The following is a 12,056-nucleotide window of genomic DNA, read 5'->3' as shown; positions in this document are numbered from 1 at the left end:
TTGTATACCCCTCCCACCAAACAGACACACACACATACACACACACTAGAGGAGCTGACATTTAGATTTGCACTACAGGTAGGGAAGATATCAAATAGGGCTTATTTGCATATAGCAGACAATGTTCACACTTCATTTGTTTGAAGAGAGTGATTTCTCCTGAGCCACTGGCAGGCCTGTCTCTTCTGCCCCGAGACTCCGGGGACAGTGAAGCACCCAGCTGTACAACTCGTGCTTCATCTGCTCCTGTCACAGCTAGCTGGCTGACCGCCTACATCTATCTCTCTTTCTCCCCTTTTTGTGTTTCTCACTGTCTCTCAACCCTCCTCACTCCACCAGCAACACCTCCCCCTTGTCTTTTCTTTCTCCCGCTTCAGATCTCACAAACCTCACTTCTCCAGACCACCAACTTCCAAGTACACTCCATCTGGAAACATATGACAACAAATTGCAACATACCAGTATGACAAGTGACCAGAATACGGTACGCAGTACTATTCCTTATGAGCAAGACTGGTTTATTTGTTTGACCAATAGAGAAGAGTGACAAAACAACAGAGCTGAATCCAATTTTTGCCAGGGCTGATGTAAGGTCATCCAACAACAATGTACACAGGTAAACAAAAACAGACATGTGCATATTCCAGTAGATTATTTTAAATTCCATGAATTGAGAGTCATTCTTTTTCCTTAATATGCTGTAATGTAATGTAATGCACCGATCCAGCACCTGTACCTTGCTAGAATTATGCACAGTATCTGTATCTGCAACAGCATGCCCAGACAAATAAATACTTGAATTTCTAACAAATGCTTCATACGGTCAAGAAGTTCAAGAAAACAAATGTGTAATTTAGCCTTTTTGCATCATAACACCGTTGCTGTCTTTTCATGGTTTATCCGTTTATAATTGTCTGTGGGTAGCTGTGTTCAAACCGTTTCTGACAAAGGATGGCGAGGCCAGTAGTTGTATTGCTAAGACTCATCATGTTGACAAGTAACAACTATAATAAATAAACCAAAAGAACAGGGAAAATAACCATGTAGCAGAAAGACTTTGAAAACCACAGGTCAACACCTTGTTATTGTTCTAGTAGACTGGCTCCGTACAGCATCTCTGCCTTTTCGGCCCCTGCGGAGACGATACAAAAGCTGGTTACCTCAGTTTCGGGCTGGCTGCCATTTGAAAGCAGACAGCTCATCAAGATGAGTGACAAGGGTTGGGGCTCAAACTGACCAGCTGAGGAGGAGAGGGAGGAGGAGGAAGAGGAAGGGGGAAATAATACTGACAGAAGTCACGTTTAGGCCAAATGTTGCCTGTTGCAGCTTTAACTGACGCTACTGTACAACAAGCTGTTTCTTGTGAATTTTGCTGTTCAATCTTGTTGTTCCTCCCATTCCCCGTCTCTTTATCTCAATCTAATTTGCCCACCACCCCCACTCCCTCTCTCTCTCTCTCGCTCTGCTTATCCCCTGTTAATCTAGATTTGCCATGTGGCCAAGCCAGTGCCGGATGGATGGGGCTTTGCACACACAGTTGTCCTTGCTTCCATTTTGTTTGTCCTGACATAACAGCTTGATGTCAAAGCGACAAAAACTCACAGAAATTGCTGTAGTCCCTCATGCTGAGCAAGCCTGGCACTTCTACGTGATTTTCACAAATTGCACACTGAGCCCTCCATCATTCTTACAATTAAACTCTTCATGTAAGACCTTGGCTGAAAGATCTCAAAGTATCAGGAGCTTAAGAGTAGCAACAACCACCACTTTAAATGGCATATGCAATAAAACCCATAATAACTACAGGCAGGGATCCGTGTCCTATACCTGACCCCATTTAAAGGATTTCACAGTGAATTTCTGAAACAATGCCATGGGAATTACACATGGGAGTAGAACACGTGACCAGCTGTTTATGACCACGTGGTGACTGAACTGAACTCTTTGTGAGGAAAGCTTATAAGGTTGTGTCCAATCACGTTACCCTAACCAAATGCTGTCCTTCGAAGCACAGGAAAAGACATCGCATTAACCTTCCCAGCTTGAAGCAAAGCAGAGTTCACTATTTTCCATCCCTATATTTCACTGCTAGAGCTTTAGTTTTTTTAAAAAATGAGGCACATTAGAGAATATGAAATTGTTATTTTATCTCATTGACTTTATCATCTACTTTTAAACTGTACTAATTTTTATTTTGAGCCGACTAATATGTTCTTGAACTTGATATTACTTCTCCACAATAATTCACTTTGAAACAACTGTTAACACAGCTCGCTCAGCTTTATTGACAAGAGCATGACCCGAGTCTCTCTGCAGTCCAGACAAGAGCTGAGAAATTCTCTAAGCAACAAAAAGGCCAATGACATAATTTGAAAAAGGGCTTACTTTTGGCTTTTTTTTTCCCACCAAAGGGCTGTAAATTTCCACAGTCTCATTTGACAGGCAGATAGATGAGCGCAGTTTACCTCTGTCCTCTCGCAAGACGAATTGTAATGGTATGCAGATGCTGTAATGACATTCCTCTGCGATGTAATCACAGCGCCTGGCACATTAATTTCACTGGAGTTTAAAAGCACATATATCATTTTTGTGGCTTCTCGTCAGATTTCCGCTGCATGTGGGTATACATTACCTTAATTATTAAAGTCACTGCAGTTCCAAACCACACCAGCGAAAAGAGACAAAGTCTAAACCAGTTAGTTTCAATAAGAGATAATGTACTGCTGGATATAATAAAGAAAAGAGCACCATTCAGCTTCAAAATGTACTGCTGGTTAGATTAAAAGTACTTAAAGAAAATATGTCTGCCTTATTCACATGGTGCTGCATTACATTGGAAAGTACACTCTCTTCAGTACAAGAGAGAGTAATGGGACAGTAGAAATACTGGACTGTGTTGCAGTGGAGAGATTAAAGAGACACTACAAGTAAAAAGGGTCATATTCATTACAACTAGATATCACTAAAACACTTGCATTTTATTACTTACATTAACATTTCTTAATATTTAAAGGAAGTGTTTACCACTGATTTATTATCTGCTTATGACATGTGTAACTCTCTCTTTTTTTCTTTTTTTTTTTTAGCCAAAACTAGGAAAGAAAATCTCCAACAAGGCAAAGAAATTTGTTGTTTGCATATTGTTTTATCAGAATTAATGGCAGTGCTGAGGTAGAGCTAGATCACTATGTACAAAGATTAATTCTTACTGCAGTGCTCTGGGTCGCTCTCCACCCTGAGCCCTTTGCTGGCATCATTCCTTCTCCCCTTTCCTTCCTGTCTCCCTCCTTTATTATCCAGTGTTGTCAAAAAAACCCAAACTGCCCAGTAGCACTGTTGGATTGAACTCCAGCAGATTAAGTGCACCTTAACAGAGTGTATTTTTGTTTCCTTCACTCAAACTGAAAAATGATGTTTTTAAAATGAAACAGCATCAAGCCATTCCAAAGGTAAGATGAGGTAACTCGGGATTATTCACAGGCCCAGAAAGAATTAAGCGCCGCTTTTGGATTTTACATTTGATTTAATGGGGGGATTCGCTGGAAAAAGAGGAATGAATTAGACAATATTTTTATTTTTTCATTTTATTCCAAATCTAACTAGTGCATAAAATAAGCATCTTATCAAGCCCTCAAAAGTAAATCTTATAGATTTAGGTGCCTGGAAGCCACTCTGCCTACTTGTTGATATTTGTGTTCTTAACAATGAGTCTGGAAATTCAGTTCAAAAATCACCACCTATCCCTGAAATTCAAGTGTAAATACAAACTAAAGAAAAAGACATCTTCCGACTTCCTCTTTACAACATGAAACTGTGAAACACTGCTCTCCTGGAAACTAGTTCTTCTTGCGCCGCCTCATCCTCGGATATGTAGGCTATTGAAAGATACAAATCATATACCTCGCTAGAGAGGTACATTTTTTTATTTTATTTATTTTTTTTAAAGTTGCCTGGTCGTTTTAGATGGAATCCATCCCTGTCCATGCAGAGGTGGATGATGGATCATTTGCTGCACCTCCCTTTGGTATAAAGCACTGCAGTCTGGCAGAAGTGCTATCTCTGCAGTTTATTGGCACCATATTACAAGATGTTTGGATACTGAAGTTTAAATCGCTTCACTTTCTTAAAATACTCAATTTTCAGATTAGATGTTGCTAGAAAGAATCACAAGTCCCAAATAGCTGATATGTGTAGTCTACATGTTTAGAAAGCATCGCTGTGAATAAATGTTGTTCAAAGGTCAAAGTGAATTTGACCATTGTGTCGATTCAACAGCTTTGCATCGCTTCCAGCTCCCCACTCAACTATGATACAGCGCAATGACGTTCCTACCATCTGTTCCCTCCGACTCCCTCTCTTTCTAACTACCTCTCACCCTACCCGCCCTTTAGTACCACTGTCTTTGCCTTTCATTCCACACAGACGTGATTGTAACAGACCGACATAAACAAACATGAAACGTAATATGTAGCCGGGAGACAAGAGATTTTCTTAAAGTAAAACAAAAAAAAAACCACAAAGGAAAACAATTTTTTTCTCCTATTGTTGTCACTGCTAATTCTTATCATGGACTGGATTGAAAGAAGTGTTTACTAGCAAACATAATTGCAAAAAGGGGGCTTAGGGGAAATGAGTACTGAAGGACCACAATCTGACTAATGCCTCTTGACAAAACAGTTTGTTTTCCTCAACTCTCTGTCTGCCAAAACAGTCAATTTCTTTCCTAGTCTGGTTCTAATTGATCCATGCCTGCTGTGCTGGTGTTTTGGAACTGGATCAGACGAGAAAAAATGAGCATGCTACTTATTTTAGAAATTTTTTTTAAAAATTATCTTGTTCCTTAAGATGTAGCGAGAAATTAATAAAAGTGGCGGAATTTGCTTTTGAGGCCTGCCCTCTATTACTAAGTCAATAAGCATTCAATTACATCTTTTACTTAAAACACTCAGCTAAAATGCCACGCCAACATCTTCTTTCAAAGCTCGTCTTCATCTTTGCTCATCTGTGCCTCGCATTAATCTGATGTTGTTTTTGAAATGACACTCTTCTGGCTCAGAGGGAGGGATAATGATTCATCAAGTGGGCAGAAAAACAACAACCGCAGGAGAGTCATATGATGCAGGAAGACGGTGCCGGTGTAATGAGCTTCATACTTGGTGAAAGCACACAGACCTGTTACGGACAGCATGCGAAAACAGAAAGGCAATCAATACCTTGTGTCGAAATCTCACGACTGGTCGATAGGGCGGTGACCCGAATCCCTCCTTGCTGGGTCTCCCGTTGGTGCCAAGCGCAGCGAGCCCCAACAGCAAAATCGCAGCAGACCACCATCTGGTCGTCTTCATTGGTCTTTTCCTGTCAAAAACCAAACAAGAATGGTGAATGCGTACTCTCCTCCAACACTCTGCAGGTTCAATACTGGTTGGCCAAGACAATACATCAAGCCCACAATAATTAGTGAAGACAATGAGAACCACAAAACTGTCGCTGATTTAAACTAAAGCTATCAATACGTGGCCCACACTCGGCAGGGAGATTAGATCTCCTTTCAAATCAATTACGGGGAAATAGACGTCATGAGAAAATCAAGATAAAGAAGACAAAGAGCCAATATATTAAGGCAATTAAAGTGAGGGCTTTGGATTAATTAGGCTGAGTGTCTAAGTCAAGCAACTGTGATGAAGTGGAGAGATTACATCTTAAAACAGATTCCTCACAGCTTTGCACAGATGCAGCCTGGAAATTTTTTTTTTTTTTTTAAAGTGAGAATATTCACTTTTCACTTCCAATTCGACTGCATTTTCAATTATTCATTGGACTGTGTAAAAACAAGTTTGACCTTTGCATGACATGAATTAAACAAAATCACACTTGTGGAGGAAAGGAGGGGAAAAAAAGAAAAAACAAGCCCTGTGGAAATGTCTGTGTCAGTGAAACGGATAGGTTCGAGCAAGTAGCAAGGCACAGGACATACCCAGAGAAGAAGATACGTTAACCACTCCTCTTATACCGCCTTACACGCCTTACAAGCTAAACAACTGTTATGTTGAAACCTGCAGTGCATTTGTTCCTTCATATTTTTATCCCTCATCTTTATCTGCATTAACACCCTCAAGTTTTTTTATGCACCTCACTGCAAAGATCTCCTCCATCAGAAGCACTTTATAAATAAATCTGACAAGACTTGACTTGTTTATTTTCACAGTCAAACACTGAGCTGCACTTTCTAAGACATCCAAAACCATTCTCCAGTGAAGGCAGATGACTGACAGCAGGATGGTGACCCCGCTTCCTTGTTCTTTGGGGCTGACACTGAGTCAGACAACAATGGTGCTGTTGTGGCAGCTCTGTGGGTCCACGCGCTTTTCACTGGAGGTCAGCAGGTTGCACCAGCAGAGCAGTGTGTCACTGTGATGTGCCGGACAGAGAGGAGATACTGAAACTTTATTTTTGTGACTTTACATGTCTTCTAGAGCCTTCCTCTGTTGCCCGATGCCTGCAGGATTTCTGCTTTGAAATTACTTCCTTTTATTTCAAACCTACTTTTTTTTGTCATGTGGAGGAGATATAAAGAACTTGGTCTTTTGGTGGAAAACACATTTAATTAAAAATATCATCAACAGCTGTGTTGTATACTGTAATTCTCTGGCAGATTTTTCAGACTTTTTGTTTCATTGGCCTTTAGAAGAAAAAAAAATCAATGTTCTTTATCAAACTCTGAAACAGCCTTGAATCACCTCCTACACAAATTACACCCATCGCCAGCGCCCCTACTAACCAATCCAGTTCTTTTCAAGGTTTGATATACACCCACCCCCCACCCCACTCCCACCCAAAACAGAGACTTGTCTAACTACAAACAAAAAACTTCTAGACAACATACTCGTATAATCCCGTATGTTAAAGCCTTGGTCTTTAGTGTGGCTACCTTGTAAACAAAGCTTTAAGCCTCTGTAAATGAAATGTCGTGCCAGGTCCTCTACCCCAGTCTGTGTCAGCGCAGTAGTGAGGGACATTCAAAGTGCCTCGATAATCCAGTGGGAGGTTTTGTTCTGAACAATGAGTCTAGAAATTCAAAAGATCTATGAACCTGAAAAATAATTATTAAAATGTTGCTAATGATCAACAGCCTTACTAACCCCCTGCGGACATATTATGGTCCCTTTATGCTATAGGGCATTAATAGTCGCACTCACTTTTTTAATGCGATCATATTCATATTCATTCTCTGTGCGTCGTAACTCTCCAGATCCAGGTAGGAACCCTGCCTGCAGCAGCTGCTGCTCCACTTCTCCGCTAACACAGTCTTTATGCCACACTAGGTGGATTACCATATTTGCTAGCACAATCAATCAACTTCTTTCCGGTATCCCAGTGTTAAATGGGTTATTAATGGACCAACTTTTGCACAGTGCTGTGTCAGAGACAAAAACATATGCACAGTTTTAAGAAGTTTAACTGCACCATACAGCACAGTTCCTCAGAGACATTAAACTCATTATGATCAGTCACAACTGCGGCATAAGCAAGCACTTTTCCAGTACTCCTTCTAGTGAATAATCAGTAATCTTTCTTGGAGCTCCAGACAGTTTTAAAACTGCGTTGTCCTATAATTCATTAAAATAACCTGATTTTCTTTTAAAGCCGCTATCACTACAATGAGTGCATGGATTTGAAGGAAAAAGTTGGAAAAAGGTTGCAGTCCTGCTGTGCCAAGAGGTCTCTATAATATTTTCCCCATCCCATTTGTAGCAATGGCACTAAACGCAAATAAATAAGACTTGTATTGCTCTATCCCACCTTAATGGGCAAAGCACTTTACAATATTTATCGCCTATTTAACCATTCACACACAAACAACAACAGCAGCTGAGCTATTACACAAGTGGGGGAGCACATGTGCCCTTTTTTAAATTAATTTCAAAATAATGCAATTATAAGAACAATATATTCAGCTTCCAGTTCAGTTCAGCCTCCAGTGAGTACCAGACGAATGGGGTACACATCCATGCATTCATCCATCCAACCTGCAGTTGGTAATGTCCTTCTAATCCGTTCAGCTTTGGTGAGCTCGACATAGTGGCACACGAAGTGGTTCTCCACCTGCTGCGGGTTCTGCTTAGATTGGCCCTTCAAATTGCAGCAGCTCTCCAGAACAGAATAAGGACTACCACCATCAGTTCCAGTCCAAACAGTAGTTGGAGCTTGCTCAAAGGAGGCATCTGAATAATACTGACCGACCTGGCCAATGAGCCAGGTGGTAAGAAAACCTTGAGCTTGAGAGAAAAAGGGGATTGTCCACATACAAATAGATCGCAGACTGTGTGATTCTTTGGGGAAAAAGAAAATAAATTATGCAGCCTTTAATATACCTGGCCTAAGGGAAAGAGTAACTAAGTATTCAGTATCTTGCCCACGAATGGACATGAGGAACCAGAGCAGAAAATAATATAACTCAAAGACGTTCAGTGTGCTAAAATTCAAAAGCAGAACTTCCAAAACAGCCATAAGGTTGAACAAACTAACCCCTAAGAGAAATGAAAAAAGGATGGCTACTCCCTGCCTAAATGCCTATAAGCAACAGTGCTCAACAAATGAGCCTTGAAGAAAGGAAAGTTCAAAGCAATTCTGAAGTAGTGCTGGGCGATATGGAAAAAATATTTATCACGATATGAATTATTTTATATCACGATAACGATATATATCACGATATACCACCTGACCTGTGGTCATCTGGAAAGTATGCAGTCTTTAAACAGCGAGTGGAGAGGGTGCAGTCTTTGTTTTGAGTTACTGTAAAGCATGTCGCAAATCCGGGTGCACGTAAAGCAGCACCATGTTGCAAACCATGTTGCGAAAAATATCATTTTTTTTTATACTTTATTTTCTCTTGCATAAAGTTAAGAGTATGTATAGTGAGAAGACAGCACTAATATATTTGCACAGGCTATTTAACCCTTTAAGACCTACCATAGAACCAAGTCCGCCAGAGCTCATCTTAACATTTATTTATTTTGAGTGTCTTCATAGTTTTATTTTTGAGATACACAAATTTTTATATACTACAGGAAAAATGAAAATAAATAAATGCAACTTTGCAAAAACACAGCATGTGCATCAAAATAAACTATTTACAACAGTGTAATTTGACTTCTAAGCATCCCAGAAACGATACAGAAGAGCATAAAGTCAAACATGACTTTTAAAAACACCAACATAGGCTTTGAAGCTTAAAAAACTACATTTTCCGCGAAAATGACGTCACTTCCGGTTTCGGACAGGTAATGGCGGACATGCGATAGTTGAGCTGACTTATATTCCAACTAGGAAGTGTTATGAACAGCTGATCAGATCGGCAAATGGAATATTCTGGAATATTATGTTTTTGTTGCTGCAAGTCTGGAATATTATGTTTTTGTTGCTGCAAGTGCTTTTCATGCAATTTTTGCAAAGCTATATGTGGAAGAAAACTGTGACCTACGGCAAGCTAATGGAATAAGATGTAAGTACAACTCCTCCGGTTTCATATGCAAAAAAAAAAAAAAACATTATTGCGCTATCTTACGTGGTTACAGTTCTACAGGGATTTAAAAATAGTTAGGGAAAACGGAGTGTGCCTGCTCCGACCGCTAGTAAAGGGTTAATGATATATTTTATGTAATAATTTGTAAAATTTGGGTTAAAAACGATAGAAACGATAGAAGACAAATGGCACGATAGACACTTTTCTATCGTCCACACGATATATATCGTCATATCGCCCAGCACTATTCTGAAGTATAAATTTAAAGCAGAAATGACTAAAAACCTATTGTATTCTTTGTAATAAACTGATCAATTTCATTAATTTTCCCTGTGTAATTTATATGTGCCAAAAATTTTCAGCTTATTGAACAATACATTAATGTGGGTTGGTCTTGGTTCAAAATGGGCCTCTGGGTGTAACGCTGCATGTAAAAATGATTGTCTGGATGTAGCTCGAGGTAAAGCATCTTTATTACCTCACCTAACAGTTTCTGCATTTTCCTCTTAAAAACAAAACAAAAATCTGATTTAAGTTAGAGTAAATTAAATCCAAATTTTTCTAAATGGTAGGCATAATTATTTTCTTTTGATGGAGGGCTAAAACATCTTCGGTACATACCAATATGTTTTATGTGAGAAAAAAAAATACCCAATTAAGAATAAATTAAGAATTTTAGCTCATTTTCAAAAATAAAAAAATAAACAAATCTCAAAATATTTTTAGCAAAATCCCCCAAATATCCCAGGCACAGCAGGGGTGATCTACAACTGTAAGTCTTAGTATGTGAGGGAAAACATGCAATCTTGAGTAAATGCTGCATGTCTTATTTATTTCTCTTGAAAGCACAAGAGACAAAAACAGTCTCAATTCTTTTTCCCAGGATGCCCGAGAGGCTGCCATCATAACTTCGGCATGTGGTTTTAAATCCCCTAGAGCACACCTAAGCTTTGGCATTGACTTTGAAATGAAGACTACCTATCTCCCACTATGTACACAATGAATCATGCCCTGCCAAGCTCACAGACACTTTCCATCTCATTCAGCAGATTTCTGCCATTCATGCACTGGGCAAGTTACCATAAATGCCCATACAGCTCACCTTACAGATACTTGGCTCTATGTATGCATCACACTGACTGCACCACACTGGGCACTGGCTAGATTTGAATAATGCAAATTTTGTAATTTACTGTCAACTGTCATGCACGTGTGGTAACCCGTAACTCTGGAAAATAGGAATATATTATTAAAGCGTGCCATACATTTTCCTGACATTATGCATGGTTTCCCCCAAAAGACCTTTACTCAAAAACTCTCCCCATTATTATGAGTAATCTTGGACCAATTCTGACTTATTGCTGATAAGTCTTCAATTTACAGCTTTCTAATTACTGTCAGCTTGTCTCCAGTATAATTAAACAAAGCCCTTGAGAAATGCAAAACTCTCAATATAGCTGAACATCTACTGTTACCATCCCCGACTTTCTTCTCTCACTGTTTTTAGTCAGACAGCAAAATATAAGCTGCAGTATAGCTCATGTTACAAAAAAAACAAAGAACACAAAGAACAACATAATGCAAAAGTTAAGAGTCTTTCAGTATTTTGCAAAAGGGCACCAAACCCTGTAGCAGATTGTTTAAAATACTTTAGCACCAAAAGTCACAGCCAACGCTTCCTTCTAACATCTGTTTTGCCCTGCTAATTACAATTTCTTTTTCAATGTTTCTCAAAGCTGCTAAGATTTCTCTAAACCCACATAAAATAAGGTCTGGACCAGAATAACAACATAATGAAATACTGTACACTTGGAGAAGTTTTAGGTTCAAATCTCTGAACCAACAACCAAGGACAATTTCATCTTTCATCCCTCAATGTAGATCTCCACTTTATCTTTTCAAGCTGTTGTAGCATCTCCCTCTGTATGAGCTGGGATTTGCTGAGCTCTTGTATTGATATATCAGTGAAATGGCTATAAAGATTGACCCGATACATCTTTAACCCAACTGCCTGGTTACAAAATTCAAGAGGTGGATGACAAGTTGAAACTACACCGAAGTGTGGTGCATGCCAGTTCTGAAGTCACTTTTGGCTCACACAACTGTTCACTAGGGCAACAACAGGGAGAATAACCAAGACTTTAACCAGCCTTTACTTTAAAGACATTTTCCAGTCTTATTCTCCTCAAGGCCAAAGTCCTGATTTTATAAAAAATAACTCTGATAAAAACCCCGTTTACTCGGCTTAAAGTCTTGGCTGTTCTATGACGTTACCTTTATTCACATGTAAAAAGACCACTCAGAGAGAAAGTTGCAAGTAACATGAGACTAAAGCTCCTTGTTAGCAGACATACTGATGGTAACTTTAACTTTGTATTCAAACTGCCAACTTTCTAGGCAGAGGAGACCGAAGTTAAAACAGACTGTTGCACACAGAGAAAGAAAGGATATCATGTAGCGATACACATTTAAAAAATGCTTGTTTTTATCATTAAAGCACGCAAGCCTTTTCTATTAACGCCCACAAATAAAA

The 12,056-nt window shown here is 39.3% G+C and overlaps 1 protein-coding gene across 2 annotated transcripts in view; it reads right to left on the bottom strand.

The window, feature by feature from the left end:
• The window catches only part of fstl5 (follistatin-like 5), a 187,945-nt gene that overhangs the window by 152,443 nt on the left and 23,446 nt on the right, over positions 1 to 12,056 (bottom strand). For both annotated transcript variants that reach the window (XM_063493843.1, XM_063493852.1), the window contains exon 2: positions 5,214 to 5,355. In XM_063493843.1, the coding sequence (XP_063349913.1) occupies positions 5,214 to 5,355 (142 nt within the window). The remainder of the gene's footprint in view (positions 1 to 5,213; positions 5,356 to 12,056) is intronic.

The sequence above is a fragment of the Pelmatolapia mariae genome, linkage group LG2, assembly GCF_036321145.2.
Source record: "Pelmatolapia mariae isolate MD_Pm_ZW linkage group LG2, Pm_UMD_F_2, whole genome shotgun sequence".
Taxonomy (NCBI): domain Eukaryota; kingdom Metazoa; phylum Chordata; class Actinopteri; order Cichliformes; family Cichlidae; genus Pelmatolapia; species Pelmatolapia mariae.
Note: the sequence above shows the minus strand (reverse complement) of the source record. Positions and strands in the feature narration are given on the sequence as shown.